Genomic DNA, 19,665 nt, shown 5'->3' with positions numbered 1-19,665 from the left:
CTATTTCAGTCACCAAAAAAGGGGCACTAAGAACTCACGCAGCCCAGAGGAAGGTGAACCATTTTCTGACTTGGGCAGAGGACCATGTTCCTTACCTATCTGCAATGTTTATCGCAGGATTGGAGAATTGGCAGACGAATTGGCGGCCAACAGTTGTTCCCGGGAGAATGGTCTTTACATCCTGATGTCTTTTTAGCCATATGCCAGAAAGGGGGTGTCCCCGGACATAGATTTATTAGCATCTAGGTTCAACCAGAAGTTACTATTGTGTTTTTATTTGAAGTGGACTGATTGTTGCATTGGGCTGTAGTTGTGATGACCTGAAAGAGGTTTCCCGTCTCATCATGGGTCTCGTCATTACACATGTGGAGGACGCAGTCATTAAAGTGCTATACCGTGAAAACTGTATTTAAAATGCGTTGGCTCCCCATGGTGTTTGATGGGCAAAGTCGCTTCAAATCTGCTTTGGATAGTGTTATCAAGGATACTACAGGTAGCATGAGCACCTAACCCCCCTCTGTCACAGAAGCCTATAGCACAGACTAAGAAGGCTCATCCTTCACTCCAGGTTAAGAAAAATCTTTCTTAACATCACTCGCACAACCTACAAATTGTTTAGTAAGAAACTAGGTTGTGGCTTGGTGACTCGAGAATTCAGCTCTGCAATCAGGAAAGACCCTTTTCCTATCTTCTGTAAGATGCTCTTGATGGATTCCAACCTGTTGGGCTGAGACATTCGGTCAATGCAGAGGACTTGGTCCTCAGAAGAATCTCAACTCGCAATCAACATCCTGGAGTTTCTGCATGACATGGTTATCTCTGCAGCGAAAGACCATCTTGCTGGAGTATCATTCAATCCAGATTGTTGTACAATGCAGTGGCATCCTTCAGCTGCCGAGGAGGAACAGGAATTCTTCCTGTGGCAAGAAAGGTAGAACAGATGCTTTTTGAGGCGGAACCTCGTGTTCCAACCTTGTCCATTGTGTACATCCCATTCATGGACAATTCCCAGGCAGACCTCACCTGCTGGCAGCATCTGGACTCAAGAGAGTCATGGAGGTGTTCCAGGACCTGTGTCATAGGTGGAGGCTTGCCTGATGTGGACTTGGACTCCAGGTTCAGCAACACACTGGAAAGGTTTGGGTTCAGGGATCTTATAGATCAGGAGTCTCCTTTCGTAATGCCTTTCTTCCCTTTAAATCTTTTTCTTGTCTGTTTTGCAAGATCGAGATGGAGTGTATTCCAGTGACTTTAATTGCTCCAGACTGGCCCATGCAGATTTGGTAGTCTGGCCTAGTTAGACTCCTAGCGGACTCTACTAGGCTCTATCAGATCATCCATTTCTTCTGCCCTAAGGACTGATTTCCTATCCTGCTTTATGGCTGAAAGCTTTAACAGCATGGTTGTTTTAAGCTCAGATTTTGAGGGACAAATGCATCTCAAAATTGATTCCTACGGTACTATGTTAAAAGCAGGGAAGTCTACTTATAGCATAGCAAGGCGTATCATTGGACATGGAAGGCTTGCTTAACTTGGAGTGAGTCTCGGGGCTTTCACCCTATTAAATGCTCCATGGGATGAATCCTTTTTCCTACAATTGGGTCTGGGCCAGCACTATCAATTGTAAGGTTTCTTCTCTTGCTATCTTCTAAAAACCATCGGCCTCTCAATCTTTGATTAAGAGCTTTTGTAGGGAGTCTTGCATAAATAGTTCCCTGTGGCTCCAGGGATCTAAATCTGATTCCCTCTGCTATTTAAAAAATGCAGTTTGAACACCTTGGGGGTCATTCCTTACTCTATGCCCACCCACAAGGTGGTGGTCTTTCTAACCAGCTTCAGCTGTGAGGACTTTCAGGCAGCTTCTTGACCTGCAGGCAGTCCCTACTTTTTTTTTACTGTTTTCTGGGCCTGCTAGAATTTGTTGCTGTGCTGCTTACCTCCCAGTTTGACTGCTTGTGAATGTCCTGTGTACGGTACCTCAGTGGGTGAGAAAAAAGTAGGACTTTTGTACTTGCCATAAAATCCTTTTCTTGGATTTCATTGAAGGACACAGGTCTCGTTCCTCTATTTATTATGATCCTGCTTTTTGTACAACTTTGCTACAAACGGAGGAATGCTGGGGTTTATTTACTAAAGCTTGAGCGTGCAAAATCAGGCTCACTTCTTCATAATTGTGAAGTGGAAGGAAAATGATAAATGGTTTTCAAACTTTTTTTACAAATACATTTCTGAAAAGTGCGGGATGTATTTGTATTCAGCCCCCTTTACTCTGATACAACTAACTAAAATCTATTGGAACCAATTGCCTTCAGAAGTCACCTAATTAGTAAATAGAATCCACCTGTGTGTAATTTCATCTCGGTGTGTGTATATATACAGCTGTTCTGTGAAGCCCTCGGAGGTTTGTTAGAGAATCTTTGTCAACAAACAGCACTATAAGGGCCAAAGAACACACCAGATAGGTCAGGGATAAAGTTGTGGAGAAGTTTAAAGCAGGGTTGGGTTATAAAAATATAAAACAAAAAATGCAAGCTTTTAGCATCTCATGGAGCACTGTTCAATCCATCATCTGAAAATGGAAAGAGTATGGAATAACTGCAAGTCTACCATGACATGGCCATCCACCTAAACTGACAGGCCGGGCAAGGACAGCATTAATCGGAGAAAAAGCCAAGAGAGGTCCATGGTAACTCTGGAGGCAGAGATCCACAGCTCAGGTGGTAGAATCTGTCCACAGAATAACTGAGTCCTGCACTCCACAAATCTTTATGGTAGAGTGGCAAGAAGAAAGCCATAAGAAGTCATGTTTGCAATTTGCGAGAAGCCATGTAGGGGACACAGCAAACATATGGAAGAAGGTGCTCTGGTCAGATGAGACCAAAATTTAACTTTTTGGCCTAAAAGCAAAACTGTAAGTGTGCGGCAGAAAACTAACGCTGCACATCACCCTGAACACCTCACCCCCAACGTGAAACATGGTGGTGGCAGAATCATGTTATGGGGATGCTTTTTTCAGCAGGGATAGGGAAGCTGGTCAGGGTTGATGGGAAGATGATTGGAGCCAAGTACAGGGCCATCTTAAAAGAATACCTGTTGGAGTCTGCAAAAGACTTGAGACTGGGGCATGGGTTCACTTTCCAGCAGGACAACGACCCTAAACATACAGCCAGATTTACAATGAAATTGTTTAGATCAAAGCTTATTCATATGTTTAGAATGGCCTAGTCAAAGTCCAGACCTAAATCCGATGCTGTTCAGGCGCTCTCCATCCAATCTGACAAAGCTTGAGCTATTTTGCAAATAATGGGCAATGTCACTCTCTAGATGATCAAAGCTGGTAGAGACATGCCTAAAAAAGACTTGCAGCTGTAATTGCAGCGAAAGGTGGTTCTACAAAGTATTGACTTGGGAGGGCTGGATACAAATGCACGCCACACTTTTCAGATATTTATTTGTAAACCATGTTGAAAACCTTAATCACTTTCCTTCCACTTCACAATTGTGTTGGTCTATCATATAAAATCCCAATAAAATACATTTAAGATTTGGTTATAACATGACAAAATGTGGAACATTTCAAGGGGTATGCATACTTTTTCATGGCACTGTATATGCATGTCTTTTCCGGTTTTATGTTGTGAAGTGTGATATTTGACTTTTAAATTGTAAAAACTAAAAGTTGTTTATATAGATGTAGCCCTGCACCTGATTTGTGAACCTTTGGGCCTATGGTATCAGCAAAAACTTTTTAAGATCTAAGAGAGTACGTTTTATGGTCTCTCTACTGGTTAAGACTAGTCCAAGCTTCTCTCCCACATTGAAGAGCGCTATGACTAGTCCCTCAATAACCTATCATCAGGCCCCAACATTGACACGTGATAAAACGCTTACAGTTCCTAAACACTGAAAATGTGCTATTTGCATAGTAATACACGTGACTTGTTTGCATGTATCTTTCTTGCACACACATGCTTTGTTTTCTTATTAGGTGGTGGAGATAAAACTTCAGGTGCAATTACAAGAGAGAAGAAGGAAGGTCTTCTGTGAAAGACATGGAAAAGAAAAAGGTATGCCTGTTAATTGTTAATAGAACCTACATTTGTTAAAGCGGGGTTCCACTGTCTCCAACGTTTTTTTATTTATTTTTACTTTTTTTGCATCATGACGATGATTAATATATGTAAAGCTATAACTCACTTTGATCATTTTAAAAAGAATTCTGCAGTCTGTTTTCACCACAAAAACAAAGTTATAAAAGTGTATGCTGACGGTTGTCATTTTGCCTGTGGGCATGTGAAGCCCACAGGCATCCTCTTCCGGGACACTGTGCGTCTAATGGTCCAGCATGCACCGCCCGTATACCTGATCTCGCGCATGCGCAGTAATCGGAGTGCCGTTCATCTTCGGATATTTTTGCAAACTGCTTGTGATCTGTACTGCTCATGCGCAGTACACGGCAGTACTATCCGATGGGATAGTATTCGACAGAACACCGTCAACAGCTCACAACGGCGGCACGGCTCTATCGAAATCCCGCGAGATCTTGCGGCAGGCATCGCCAATGACTCCTGGGAATAATGACAGGAGCTCCCAAGAGTCATTGCAGGTAAAAAGGAAATGGCGAAATAGCCGCAGTTGACCCGCCCATATCCACAGATAAGAGACAGGAAGCAAAGAAGGACATTACAAAAAAAGTACAGAAGAAAAAAAAATATCCATTTAGTAAAAAACACATTCATGGCATTTGATTGAGCAAAACATTGAAAATAGGATGGAGCTCCGCTTTAAATAGATTGCTGTCTCAAAGCATAATCTTTGTTTCTTTCTTGTCCGTTGAGGGACACGGGAAGTCTTATACTGTCTAATTAAACTGCCGCTAACAGGACAATTGTATAGTTGCAAACAAAATATATGGAGACCAGCCCAGGGTAACCCTTTTTTGCCCAGCATACCTACATTTTGGGGTGGGGGGGGGATTTAAGGGTGAAGGGTATCTGGAAAAGGATTTTTGATAGTTTTTTTTTTTTTTTTTTTTCTTTGAGTCGTCTTCAAGGATTTTCTTCAGTCAAGATTTCTTGCTACATTGCTGCTTGACATGATCTCTATAAGGCCCCTTTCATACTTGTGCGACCTGAAAGTTAAGCGATTTTTTGCCACGGCTCGAAGCAGTGTCTGTGTAATCATGAGGTCTATGGACCTCAAGTCTCATCAAAGTAGGCCAAAGTAGTGCAGTGACTACTTTTTGAAGTCGCAGAGATATGAATGGTACTCATTGGGAATCATGGGCTATGACTTGTCATGCAACTTTACAGTCCCAACTCGCAGTACAAGTTGCACAAGTGTGAAAAGGGCCTAAGGCATACGGTATCTCACAAAAGTGAGTACACCCTCAAATCTTTGTAAATATTTTATTATATATTTTCATTTGACAACATTGAAGAAATTGCAAGTAGTGAGTGTACAGCTTATATTAAAGTGTAAATTTGCTGTCCCCTCAAAATAACCCAACACACAGCCATTAATGTCTAAACCGCTGGCAACAAAAATGAGTACACCCCTAAGTGAAAAGTTTCCCTGTATCACAGTGTTACAAGGTCTCAGGTGTGAATGGAGAGCAGGTGTGTTTAAATGTGGTTTTATCGCTCACTTTTACTGGTCACTGGAAGTTCAACACGGCACCTCATGCCAAATAACTCTCTGAGGATCTGAAAAAAGAATTGTTGCTCCACATAAAGATGGTCTAGGCTAAAAAGCGCATGATCATTTCAGGGAAGAGCTCTGTGTCACTGACTTTGGAGTCTTGGAAAACATGGGTCAACAAGGCAGTACCCTTTTACAAGGTTACATACTTGAACAGAGGGACTCTGAACAAATTTGAGAAGGTTTTTGGGGTGGGGGGGGGGGGGGGGGGTGGATGGCTTCCATGGACACGGCATCAGATTAATCTCACTAGAACACAGCCTAGGATCCTTGGTAGGGATAGTAACTTGGAGAGGAGACTGTCTTGAAGGGCTAGAAATTAGTGGTCGAAGAACTGGTGCACTGCATATTTGGGGATGGGCAACTCTCCTTAATTGAACCATGTCACTGGGGGGCGGGGGGAGGAGAATGTCACCACCCCATGGAGGATATTTGCTAGATCATATGGGTAGTCGCGGAACTGTAATTGTGTCATGGTAGACTGCCCCCGGCTGGAGGTAGGAATGTTTGTGTACCTATCTGAGCAAAGTTAGGGGGAAGATATCACAAGTTTATGTGATGCCTTTTATGTTGTACTGTTTTCTGTACCGGTAAGTGTGTGGCTTGTTATAACATGTATTGTAACGAAAAAAATGGTCTACGCTATAAGAAGATTACCAATACCCTAAAACTGTGCTATAGCACGGTGGCAAAGACCATACAATGGTTTAACAGGACAGGTTCCACTCAGAACAGGCCTCACCATGGTCGACCAAAGAAGTGGAGTGCACATGCTTTGCGTCATATCTAGAGGTTGGTTTGGGAAATAGAGTGCTGACAGCATTTCTGCAGAGGTTGAAGCGGTGGGGGTCAGCCTGTCAGTGCTCAGACTATACGCTACACACTGCATCAAATTGGTCTGCATTGCTGTCGTCCCAGAAGAAAGCCTCTTATAAAGGTGATGTACAAGATAGCCTGCAAACAATTTGCCGAAGACAAGCAGACTAAGGACATGGATTACTGGAACCATGTCCTGTGGTCTGATGAGACCAAGATAAACTTATTTGGTTCAAGTAGTGTTGAGCATGTGTGGCAGCAACCAGGTGTGGAGTACAAAGACAAGTGTGTCTTGCCTACAGTCAAGCTTGGTGGTGGGAGTGTTGTGGTCTGGAGCTGCGTGAGTGCTGCTGGCACTGGGGAACTACAGTTCATTGAGGGAACCATGAATGCCAACATGTATTGTGACATACTGAAGCAGAGCATGAGCCCCCTCCCTTCGGAGACTGAGCCGCAGGGGAGTATTCCAATATGACACATATGACCAATAAACACACCTCCAAGACAACCACTGCCTTGCTAAAGAAGCTGAGGGTAAAGGTGATAGACTGGCCAAGCATGTCTCCAGACCTAAACCCTATTGATCTGTGGGACAGCCTCAAACGGAAAGGTGGAGTGCAAAGTCTCTAACATCCATCAGCTCCACGATGTTGTCATGGAGGAGTGGAAGAGGACTCCAGTGGCAACCTGTGGCGCTCTGGTGAACTCCATGCCCAAGAGGGTTAGGGCAGTGCTGGAAAAAAATAGTGGCCACATAATATTGACACTTTGGGCCCAATTTGGACATTTTCACTTAGGGGTGTACTCTCAGTTTAGACATTAATGGCTGTATGTTTAGTTATTTTGAGGGGACAGCTAATTTACACTGTTATACAAGCTGTACATTCACTACTTTACATTGCAGCAAAGTGTAATTTCTTCGGTGTTGTCACATGAAAGGATGGAATAAAATATTCACTAAGATGTGAGGGGTGTATTCACTTTTGTGAGATACTGTATATCCAGATTAAACAAATGGGCACTACCCTCACTTTATAACTGGTCTTGGCAGCAATGAGCACATGGATGAACAACGTAGGCAAAACAAAACAAGAGAAATTCCCTGCTCATCTTACCGACCAGCCTTTTTAACTGTATGTGTTAAACAGGGGTTTAGTCTACACACATTTGCACATACATGCGTAAGCTACAGAGCCCCGTCAAGGCACCATGGCATTTTCTGTAGCCCTAACTTTAACTTTTGAGAGCCTCCACAGTGGAAGCACATGTATTATAATGGTTAGGCAGAGGGCAGATGAGCCAGGATGGGGGCCCACCCCTCCTTAAAGGAACAGGGTTGCACCAGAAGCATAGCACTATGACAGCAAAGGTGTCCCCTCACCACCTTGCAGGCCAGTCAGAAAGTTGAGCAGTAAATTTCTCTGCGTTTCTGCAAAAAAAAAAAAAAGTGCATGCACCTATTCAAAAATGCAGCCACAAGGAAATTGCATGGTTTTCTTGACTGTGATTTCTTTGTGGTTCTCACACACGCACTGCGATTTTACGTGTCTGGTTGCCATTCAGAATGAATAGCAGAGCAGTGCGTTTTCACTGCAGGTGGTTGTGGATGCTGGAAACGCTGCGATTCGCCGCACTCACAGCTACACGCAGAAATGTGAACATAGGGTCAGGGGCCTTCCTACTTGTGTTGGCTGGCCTTGCCTTTTTTCAGAGATTTTTTTCCCAAGGTTCCTACAACAGACTTGATTAATTTCCTTATTTTGTGGTAGTTGGTCACATTCAGCTAGTCATGTTCTGTACTGAAGATATTTCATAGTTTTATGCAAGCCATGTCTTCAGTTCCCAAGTGTTAGGAAAGTGCCCCTGCTTTTATATCCACACAGGTAGCATCAACACCTTGTTCCATCCACCGTGAAAGGCAGAGGTTCTTGTCTAAGAACACAATGGCAGGTGTGAAAATTATGGAGCCACCATGTTCTACTTGAATATTCCCATCTTTGGTGTCGATGTTAATTCTACAGAAATGTTGTGTTCATTTCATCCCTTCCCATTCCTTCTGTGCGTGTAATCGTTAATCTCCAGTTGTTTGCTCCTTTTAGGTGGGTTTGGGCTGCAATTAGTCCCCAATTCTGTTTTGCTGGGCTTGTTAGCAGATGTTGCTGTTTGCTCACCCCTTATTTTGACTGATTTCGAACATCTTGACAGTTTAAAACTTCCTATGTTACCCAGTTGCGCCAGTGTCCAATCCTCCTGTAGGCGGCAGTATAGCATGACAGTGTAAGACTATGATGCATAATAAACTCCAAGAGAGAGATTTTAAAGTGAGTGAAAAATCCAATTTTTTTCATATAGTAACGTACCGAATCGTCAACCGTGACATGACCTAAATTTAAATTGTCAATCTTAGCTGTAGTTGTCTTTTTTTTCTTTTTTTATGTTGCGTGATCCTACCATGAAACCCGCTTTCAACATATAATACCCATCGTTGAGTACCCCACTGTCATATCTCTTCATGTACAGCACGTTACATAATCGAAAATTACCGTTGTGTCTTTAACCACATGCCTGCCAACGCTGCTTGTAAACTGCGGCTGGCAGATAAATTGAAACATTGTGTTTAAATTTGTTTGGTAGGTGATGCTCTGGGGGCTGTAAAGCCATTTGATCACATCAACAGCCTAGCCTTCTCGTTAAAGGAAAGCTTGTCATTACAATTCCAGTATGCTATCGCATAGGGAGGATTTGGGCCCCCCATGTGATTTCAGGAAAGTTAATTAGGTTAAAAAAAAATAATGAAGTAACATAAAAATTAGAAAACAATTTTTTTTTTTTAAGTCCCTCAGTCTTGCATATACACATACAGGGTCATAAGTGCATGTTGCATATCCCTGGGAACATTAGAGTGAGAGCAATAATTCTAGTGCCATCACTCATGGTTAAAGGGTTAGTTCATCTTTACCAAGAAACTGCCTATGCAAATGAGGCATCTGTAGTTCAAAACAAAAACTGTAGATAAAACTAAAATGTAAATTGCCCTTGCAATAGATGTTGGCTATTTACATACCGCATGAAGCCTGACCTGAAAGCTTCCAGAACTTTGATAGGATGTTACTAAGCAAGGCCCAGCTCTTACTATTCACTATTACAGAAGTGAACTCCCTAACACTGAGCTCAGAGCTACTGCATCAGGGGAGAGAGTGCATATGAGGGGGGTTTGTATCGGAGAAGCAGCTTGCTCCTGTGATGCGTAGAAACGACTTGGCCTCGCTTGGTCAATATCCTGGGAGTTTTCAGGTCAGGCTTCATGAGGTAAATGGCCTACACCTACCTACATTATATAGCAAAGGCATTATTCAACTTACCGTATTTATCGGCGTATAACACGCACCCCAAATTTAGGAGGGAATTTTAAGGAAAAATCCTTTTTAAGGAAAAAAAAACCTACATTTAAATGCCCATCAATGCAGCCTTGCCCAGTGTCATTTGCAGCCTTGCCCAGTGTCACTGTACTTTAAATATGGTCACCGAGATACACAGAGCCGTCCTGTGTATCTCGGCTCCTCTCGCAGTCCTGGCCTATGATGGACATAACACAGGTCCAATGGCGGGACTGGGTGTGTCTGTGAGTGGAGCAGAGAGGAGCCGAGCCGTGCCGATTATACATACATAGCCGAGTGTACTCTGCTAGTCTCGGCTCCGCTCACAGTCACGCCCAGTCCCTGTGTTATGTCCATCATAGGGCGGGACTGGGCGTGACTGTGAGCGGAGCCAAGACTAGCCAAGTACACTCGGCTATGTATGTGTATATGCGCCGCTTGCTCCCCTGCTCAAAATTCGCGGGGGATCGGCGCATAACGCGCACCCACTATTTTCCCCTGATTTTAAGGGGAAAAAAGTGCGTGTTATACGCCGATAAGTACGGTAAGTTAAAGCTCCATAGTAAGCCTGTTATCTGCATAGAAATTATATATAAAGTTGCGCTAAAGTCACATGAAAAAATGAAAATAAAAAGTCCAATACAAATTATTGAGATAAAAATCAAAAAATCAAAAAAATCCTGTGTAAAGTTCAATGAAGAAGAAAGGAATCTTTTTATAATAAGGGACTCTTTGTTTCCACGAAAAGCCAATGAATAGAGAAACCAATTCTTTTTACGAATTCAGTGTAATCTTCTTACAAATCCAAAGTTGAAAAAAGTTTGACCCTTACCACAATGGGTGGACTCCCAGTCAATGGAGTCGTTAGCGCGAGCAGACAGCCCTCTGCGGGGTTCTTTTGCGTGTAATCCGTTCCGTTATGATACTAAACGTATAGATAAATGTAGATCCTTCGGAAGTGATCGACTTAGGTTACGACAATTCCGTACGTCCTCTTTCCCTTCTCGAACACCGTAGGTAGTGGTAATCCGATCTCCCTGTGCGTCTGGAGTTTGTTTATAGCTCCCCAGCAAATCCTCCGATATCAGGGTTTTACAATGAGCAAACCTGTGATAAAACACAAACTACTCGGGCCTCTCGGCCACGAGTAGAAGGAAGGGGAAAACAAAGAAGGACTCCAATCGTGAAAGTACCGTTTGGCAAACGACAATTTATAAAAAAAATCCTTTTCGAACATACAGCAGACCAATGACCGAATAGGTCCGATTCTAAAGAAAACTTTATAGTATACAATAGACCAAAAGGTACGACCGAATCGGTCTAACTCTAATACATGAAAAAATATATATGCATAAAAAAACGGTTAAAAACAAATATACACCCGTGCTAGGGAATATTCTAAGCGTGGTGGTATCAGCACAAACGGCCCTTCTTTTGTTTTATCTTATCTGCATAGGCAATTTCTTTGTAAAGGTGACCCAACCCTTTTAAAGGATAAGTTCACCGTTACAAAAAATAATAATAAATGCACATCTTTTTACAGGTAAAAAATGTGGATTTATTTTTATTTCTCTGTTTGGAGCCTGGAAAGCATAGCACACACATTTAGCACATCATGGGTGTTATGCAGGGCTCTTGCAGATTTTGTAAGCTGTTTGGCTGTACATTGTATGACCAAGCAGTTAAACACTAGCAGGAAGCATCAATGAAATATCAGAGTACTCAACAGCACCGTGGTAGTTCATTGAGGACTACAAGCTGACAGCCACAAAGGCTGCCGTACCTTGTAGTTTTCTGATTCACAGAACACTGTGAATGTATGATTCAGTCGACGGGCAGAGCCGCACACAGCCTCATCTTTTACAGATTGTGACAATTAGCAGAATGGAGAAGATCCCCCCGCTAGCTGTCAGACTGGAGGGGAGCGGGGGCCGGTGCAGCTGTAACATGTTACACCCTGAGTATGGGTGTAACATGTTGCAAAAGGGGAACTTATCCTTTAACTCTAAACTGCTAATTTTTAAAGGCTTTTCAAAAAGACAGCTTTGGAGCGCTTTTTAGTATGAAAGTTGGTCACCATTTTGCGTTCACAATTTTATTGAATTACATATTGGTTATCTATTTACTCACTGTTACCTCATATTTTAATTTGGGTAATATATTGAATTTACTTTGAATTATTTTCTAAAAATATACATTTGCAACTGCGCCATGCCATCAGAGCCAAATTTAGCTTCTTTTTCAGCCATATAGAAGTCACTCGGGTTGAAAAGCTACTATGTACATCTGACATCACTGTATTGACCTCCGTATATTATTCTTCTCTTAGCAGTGACACAAATGATGATAAATATTCCTTGGCTCAACAAAAATCCTCCATATTACAGACCCGAAATGGTCAGAATTTGAAGGGCCGTACAAATCCTCCATCATCTCCTCTTAGGATATGGTTATCCAACCTAAACTGCTCCCTATGAGTCTACATAAAATGGGCGTGCGCCCAGAACGCTTTTTGCTTTAGAGGTCGCAGAGAAGTAGCTGATTTCCTCCACTGCCTTTGGACCTGCCCAGTCGTTCAGGCCTTTTGGTCAGAGGTCAACATCTTCATTTCATCGACCCTGGGTTTGCCCAATAAATCCCACCCTAAAAACTGTCTCCTTGGTATTTTGGAGACCTGTCCGTCTCCAAATATGAAACGCACATAACACAAATCATACAGTATACTTTTATGCTAAAAAGGCCATCTTATTTACATGGAAAGGTGTCACTGTCCCCACTATATCTATGAGGCTACAGTTAATGAACAATAGCCTACCACTTTATAAACTCACCTATTTGGAAGAAGCCTCATTAGCTTGATGCTGTTTGGGACTGCTGGCTTTCTAACCCACTTACTCTTCTTGCCTCTGTTGCTCCAGACCATCACTAAATGTATCTCTATGCTTTGTATTATGACCATACTGTTTGATCTGACCCATGATATTTGGTGTATCGTCTGTATTGTGAGGCTTTGGGCAACAGCTCATTTGTACGGTTGTGTTTTTCCTATACAACTTAATAGATCTTTTTAAAAAAAAAAATGTACATTTGATAAATATGTTCTAATTTCATGTGACGTAAATAGGAACTACCACCATTTTACTCTCCTGGGTCTTCAGGAATGTCCTGGAAAATATATACTGTCTGGAGGGTTTACCTTATCTAACGGTCTGTGTGTTTTAATGTGTGCAGAAATGGAGAAAAATGGCTCTGGTAGCAGTGGTTATAGAGGATCTGTCAATAGAAATATGAGTGCGATCGCTGACTCTTTTTTTTTTTTTTTTTCTTCTCTCCTTCTGGTAGTGCAGGCTTACTAAGTAATGAAGGTTGCAGAGGTTATTGCACCTTCAGCATATTTCTGTCTGTTTTTCTTATTTTTTATTTATTTATTTATTTTTTAACTGCCTTTAGGTCAAGAAACTAAAAGAGCTAACCAGCAGGGGAGAACGGAGAGATGTTTGGTAAGTCACAATGAAAGCTTATAATACAGCTAAATGTATGAAATATAGTATACAAAATCGGTTTCCTTTTTAAAACACAATTTTTTTTAAATGACAGGATTATTTATAGTCTTGTAAACAATCCCTTAATGGCATGTGTTTGAAAATCATCAGTAGTTGCATTTAAATAATGTATCTCCGTAATTCAAACATTCAAAAGTGACTGCAGGACGAAATGCAGGCAACCACATCTGTGTGTTATTGGAATGCAAACAGAAACGCTCACATTGCACTTGAGGTGTCATTATTTCTTAATTACTCCTCAAATGCGTGGTACAAAAACGTGTGTGCTTTCACTGCCCAATAAAGGTACCGGAGCTACTTTGATGTGTTTGTGCCTAGGACAAGCCATTCAAATTAATGGCCTGCCCTACGCAAAAAAAAAAAAAAAAATGATCGGGGCCTAAATGTTTTCATGAGTACTCCGGAAACCCCAAATCTAGAGGTACTCTGAAATTAAATGTTGGGACTTCCTAATCGTATAAGAAGCTAACTCATGCAGACCCCCCGCTGAAACCGCCACTGAAGTCATGTGCAGATCACCTTGCAAAGTTGCGCTGCAAGTCGGGCTGCCTCTGAGTGAACCAGCACTTATACAAGCTGTACACTCACTACTTTACATTGTCGCAAAGTGTCATTACTTCAGTGTCATTACTTCAGTGTCATTACTTCAGTGTTGTCACTTGAAAAGATATATAGAATATTTTCAAACATGTGAGATATATGTGTGTGTATATGTGTGTGTGTGTGTGTGTGTGTATATATATATATATATATATGTGTATATATCTATAATGTAATGTTTTCCTTTTTAGATACTTAATAAAATAACTATATTGCCTTCTTGCATTTAAATATCACTTGTACAGATTGTATGCTTATGAGATTTTGTTCACTGGCTTTGAAACTGTTAATTTTAACATTATCTATATTGTTCAAAACTGCAGTATGCACTATTGTTGGTTTTTTCCATTTTGGATTTTTAATCAGCAGTTTCCTCCAAATTGACATTCTTAATTGTTTCTGTTTTTCAGAATCCAGTCATCTCAGGAAATGTTTATAAAGTAACGGAAAGTAAAGGTTTGTGTTTTTATTTTCTAGCAGAGTCTGTTTAAAGCATGACCTGATGAGTAAAGATGGGCTCAGGCATGTTCGCAACAGCACATACAAAGCTCACCAGGAAGTTGACACTGAACAGCGCTAATCACAGGCGGTGAGACATCTCTGCAGCCGTGGATCAGGAAAATGTCTCGATGCTTGTGATAAGCTCTGTGCAGTGCTGACTTCCTGGCAGGCTCTGCATATGCGGTTTCAAACATGCCTGAGCCCATCCTTACTCATGAACTAGAACACCTTATGGAACAAATAATTTAGAAAAGATTAAGAGGACATAAGTCCTAAACAATTTCCAACAAAGAAAACCCTTAGTATTTCGCCATCACTGGTGGCACCACCATAGAAAGACAAATCAACTACAATAAAAAGACTATACTAGCTGGTGACCATTTTGCATTTATTTTCATCCTTCATGAGGTGGATTATTTGTTTTTGTTTCCTAAATGTGTTTGTTTTCTTATACATGTTCTTATATTTGACAATAAATTCACGTTTTTATTGCATCGCATAATATCAGAATCGTTATTTTTCCACATAAAATGGTCATTCAGTTCTAAAGTTAGTAGGTTTTTTTACCTTTAAGGCATTACCTGGATTAAAGCAAATAGCCTTCCGCTTGCTGTTCCTTCCCCTCCCTCCTAAATTCTTATTTGAGTCTTCTCTCTTTTCCTGCGCTCGCAGAACAGACTGCGAGCAGTGGGAGCTATTGGCTCCTGCTGCTGTCAGTCAAATCCAGTGAGGAGGGAGCAGTGGAGTGTGCATGCACAGCCCGGCTAAGGAGCTTGCCTGCATGTATGCCCCCATAGCGCACAATTTGCTATGGGGGCACACAGAGGAGAGAAGGAGCAAGACAGCATCAGCAGGAGACTCCAGAAGAAGAGGTAAGGGGACTATATCCTTACACAGAGCAGAAAGTATAAACCTATTTTGTTGCTTTGGAGGGGGGAATGGGAGCCTTTGTTATCACTTTAAGTATTGAAAGCCTCTTACTCTTGAATCTGTAATATTTTTTTTTCTCATTGGTATTTATAAACACCACCTTAAATGTCGGTTCACACTGGGGCGACTTCACCTGACGAGTTGCACTCCATTCTGTGCAATGGAACCGTTCTATTCAGAGCGACTCAAGTCGCTCCTACTCAGAAAAAGGTTCCTGCACTACTTGGGTGACTTCGGAGCGCCTTGCATTGACTTCTATTAAAGAAGTCCTCTGCAAGTCACACGACTTTGAAGCTGCCCCAGTGTGAACCGAGCCTAAACAACTCCTTTTCCAGCTTTGTAGTGAAAAGCTGTGCGATGTTCTTTAAAATATAGAATAATATATATTTGGTAAATTTGTAGGATTTGTGCTCGAAAACCTTTAGTGACCATAAATCAGCAAATAGTGCAAGGCAAAGAAACAGCATGTGTTAGGATTTTTTAAGATGCAATTATTCACTTCTTATCGCTAACTTATTGTTTGTGTGGGTTGTTTTTTTTTGTTTGTTTTTTCCCAGAAGGTGACACAAGTTCAGATGGTGCACAGAAGCAGGTGGTTCTCATAGACTCTTTGCTGACTGGTAGTAGTGCTGCCCATGTAGGTTCACGGAAACATAATCGTGACATTGCCGAAGTGGCTGGTGCTGCAGAACTATTACTGCCTCGGGGTACTGCACGCATCTCTGGGTTGGTGAGTATGTAGATCTGTGTGTCATTTGGTTGGTCGTGTTTTTAAAAAGAAAAAAAAAAATTAAGATCCCATCTTGCATGTTTCTTGCCAGCTCCCTGTTAGGTGATTTTATCTTATTTATTTTATTTTTTAATGGGAACTTGACTAAATGCTATGTAAGCTACCATTGCTGCCTCTTCTGAAAATGCCCTTCCTGGCACTCTTGTTTCGGCTCGGTGTCAGAATTGAAGATGGAGTGTTTTCAGAAGCTATGGAAGAATCCCTTTTACTCTCAAATGTTTGCTTTATTATCTATCTTCTGATGCAAATAACTACATATACATGAGTGATACAGCACCATGGCAAACGTTTTCATCTTCTGATGATGTAAAGCTTTTCATCTCATTTAGAGAATTGTGGAGAGCTGTTGGTATCCATCTATGTACAGTGGATATAAAAAATCTACACGCCCCTGTTAAAATGTAAAAAAAAAGAGACAAAGATGAATAATTTCAGAACTTTTTCCACCTTTTGATGTGACCTATAAACTGTAAAACTCAGTAGGAAAACAAACTGAAATCTCTTGGCGAGGGGGGCATAAAAATAAACAAAAACTAAAATAATGTGGTTGTATAAGTGTGCACACCCTCTTATAACTGGGGATGTAGCAATCGCATTCAAACTCTTGTTATATAGGAGTCAGCACACACCTGCCATCGTTTAAAGTGCCTCTGATCAACCCCAAATAAAGTTCAGCTGTTCATGTAGGTCTTTCCTGATACTTTCTTGGTCACATCATACAGCAAAAGCCATGGTCCGCAGAGAGCTTCCAAAGCATCAAAGGGATCTCATTGTTAAAAGGTATCAGTCAGGAGAAGGGTCCAAAAGAATTTCCAAGGCATTAGATATACCATGGAACACAGTGAAGACCATAGTCATCAAGTGGAGAAAATTTGGCACAACGGCGATATTACCACGAATTAGACATCTCTCCAAAATTGATAAAAAAACTGAAGAAAACTGGTCAGTGAGGCTGCCAAGAGGCCTACAGCAACATTAAATGAGCTGCAGGAATATCTGGCAAGTACTGGCTGTGTGGTACATGTGACAACAATCTCCCAAATTCTTCATATGTCTGGGCTATGGGGGTAGAGTGGCAAGACAGAAGCCCTTTCTTACGAAGAAAAATATCTAAGCCAGGCTAAATTTTGTAAAAACGCATCTGAAGTCTCCTAAAAACATGTGGGAAAATGTGTTATGGTCTGATGAAACCAAGGTGTTGAACCTTTTGGCCATAATTCCAGAAGATATTTTGGTGTAAAAACAACACTGCACATCACCAAAAGAACAGTCAAGGTAAAGGGAATTCTAAACTGTTCCAAATACCAGTCAAAACCTTCAGGCTTCTGCTAGAAAGCTGAACGTGAAGAGGAACTTCATCTTTCAGCATGACAATAATCCAAAGCATACATCCAAATCAACAAAGGAATGGCTTCACCAGAAGATTAAACTTTTGGAATAGCCCAGCCAGAGCCCAGTCCTGAATCCGATTGAAAATCTGTGGGGTGATCTGAAGAGTAGTACAGGAGATGCCCTTGCAATCATCTGACAGATTTGGAGTGTTTTTGCAAAGAAGAGCGGGCAAATATTGCCAAGTCAAGAGGTGCCATGCTGATAGACTTATACCCAAAAAGAATGAGTGCTGTAATAAAATCAATAGGTACTTCAACAAAGTATTAGTTTAAGGGTGTGCACGCTTATGCGACCATATTATTTTTACTTCCCACCACCTAAAAGATTTCAGTTTGTTGTTCAACTGAGTTGTACCATTTTATAGTTCACATTAAAGGTGGAAAAAGTTCACAAATTATTTCTTTTTTTTTTTTTTTACATCACAGAAACCTGACTTTTTAACAGGGGTGTGTAGACTTTTTATATCCACTGTATCTAGATAAAATAAAGTTATTTGATTTTTTTTTTTTTTTTTTTAATATTCACAGGTTAAAACTCCTGCTTCACCCCTTCTACATGGCAAACTTCGAGATTATCAAATGATTGGGCTAGATTGGTTAGCCAAACAGTACAGAAAAAATCTTAATGGGATCCTGGCAGATGAGACAGGACTGGGCAAGAACATCCAGGTGATAGCTCTCCTAGCTCATCTGGCCAGCAGTGAAGGTGAGTAATAAGCTAGAAGAACATGAAAGTAAAACTCCAACCACAGGTAATTTATTCCTAGCTGATTGAAGGAAACTATCTCTCAAAAATTGCTTTTCAAGATATATTTAAATAAAAGTTCTGCACTTATTTAAAATTTATTTTATCAATTTATTTATTCTCAGGTGTATGGGGTCCACACTTAATTGTTGCACGAAGCTGCAACATTCTTAAATGGGAGCTGGAACTGAAACGCTGGTGCCCAGCATTTAAACTGCTGCTGTATTTTGGTAGTCAGCGAGAGCTCAGGAGAAAACGTCAGGTACCGTTTAATATAAAAGCTTTTAAAATTATTTTATCCGTGTTTTTAAAAATGAAATAATTATATATACTTTTATACTAGACTTGGAATGAACCCAACGGCTTCCATGTCTGTATCACCTCCTATAAGCAATTGTTTAAAGGACTCCAGGCCTTCATGAAAATGAGATGGAAGTATCTAGTGCTAGATGAGGTCCATCAGATCCGAAATATGAATGAGAAGCACTGGGATGCTATTTTGAATCTTCCAAGGTTTGCCAAAAAATATATATCATAAAATAGCATATATATAGATGTAGAGGTTTAAGAGAGATAGAAATTGACACAAATACAGACAAATAAAAAGATGGATATGCAATACTGGGTGGTACCATTATTTGCTATATGTTTCCTGTATCTTCTATTTTTTGTTTAGTCAAAGGCGGCTGCTTCTCCGAGACACTCCATTACCCCACACATGGAAGGACCTGTGGACCATGGTGCATTTCCTTATTCCAGGCTTGTCTAGACCTTATTTGGATTTCCCAGTGAAGGATGGCAGTGACCAGGACCAAGAATATCGACATACCATTTCAATACGATTGCATCGGGTAATTAATAAAAAACTTATAATAACAGAAAATTTCAATTTCTTTGCTTTTCTTTGTGTTGAACATAAAAGGAGAAAAAAGGGAAATTACCTAAAGAACATTATCATAAATTAATTACACCCACATGCAAGTGACAACAGTATGCTGGCTAGTATGTGGGAGTTATTTTTGTTCTATTTAACCTGCACTGTCAGGAGGGGCGCTGAGGATTATAAAGTGGAACTTCACCCAAAAGGGGGAGTTTTGCTTTTCCTCCTCTGCCACATTTGGATTAATTTTGTTCTTTTTGGTGGGGGGTTGGGGAGTGATTATCTAATTTTGTCAGTTTACTCCCACTTCTGCTCAGATCTAGTGATCTGAGTTGAAATTCTCCTTCCCATCTTCCCTGCTGGCAACCTTCT

General features: G+C 41.0%; 1 protein-coding gene across 9 annotated transcripts in view; it reads left to right on the top strand.

The window, feature by feature from the left end:
• Positions 1 to 19,665, top strand: part of LOC143940419 (E1A-binding protein p400-like) — a 198,696-nt gene that overhangs the window by 44,087 nt on the left and 134,944 nt on the right. For 8 of the 9 annotated variants that reach the window (XM_077461762.1, XM_077461761.1, XM_077461758.1 and 5 more), the window contains exons 9-16: positions 3,989 to 4,067; positions 13,344 to 13,393; positions 14,467 to 14,512; positions 16,045 to 16,217; positions 18,197 to 18,374; positions 18,539 to 18,675; positions 18,757 to 18,926; positions 19,090 to 19,264. In XM_077461762.1, coding sequence (XP_077317888.1) covers positions 3,989 to 4,067; positions 13,344 to 13,393; positions 14,467 to 14,512; positions 16,045 to 16,217; positions 18,197 to 18,374; positions 18,539 to 18,675; positions 18,757 to 18,926; positions 19,090 to 19,264 — 1,008 coding nt within the window. The remainder of the gene's footprint in view (positions 1 to 3,988; positions 4,068 to 13,343; positions 13,394 to 14,466; positions 14,513 to 16,044; positions 16,218 to 18,196; positions 18,375 to 18,538; positions 18,676 to 18,756; positions 18,927 to 19,089; positions 19,265 to 19,665) is intronic. The other variant, XM_077461760.1, reaches the window with a different exon arrangement.

Source organism: Lithobates pipiens, unplaced genomic scaffold (assembly GCF_037356315.1).
Source record: "Lithobates pipiens isolate NorthernLeopardFrog02 unplaced genomic scaffold, aLitPip1_a1.2 Scaffold_3, whole genome shotgun sequence".
Taxonomy (NCBI): Eukaryota; Metazoa; Chordata; class Amphibia; order Anura; family Ranidae; genus Lithobates; species Lithobates pipiens.
Note: the sequence above shows the minus strand (reverse complement) of the source record. Positions and strands in the feature narration are given on the sequence as shown.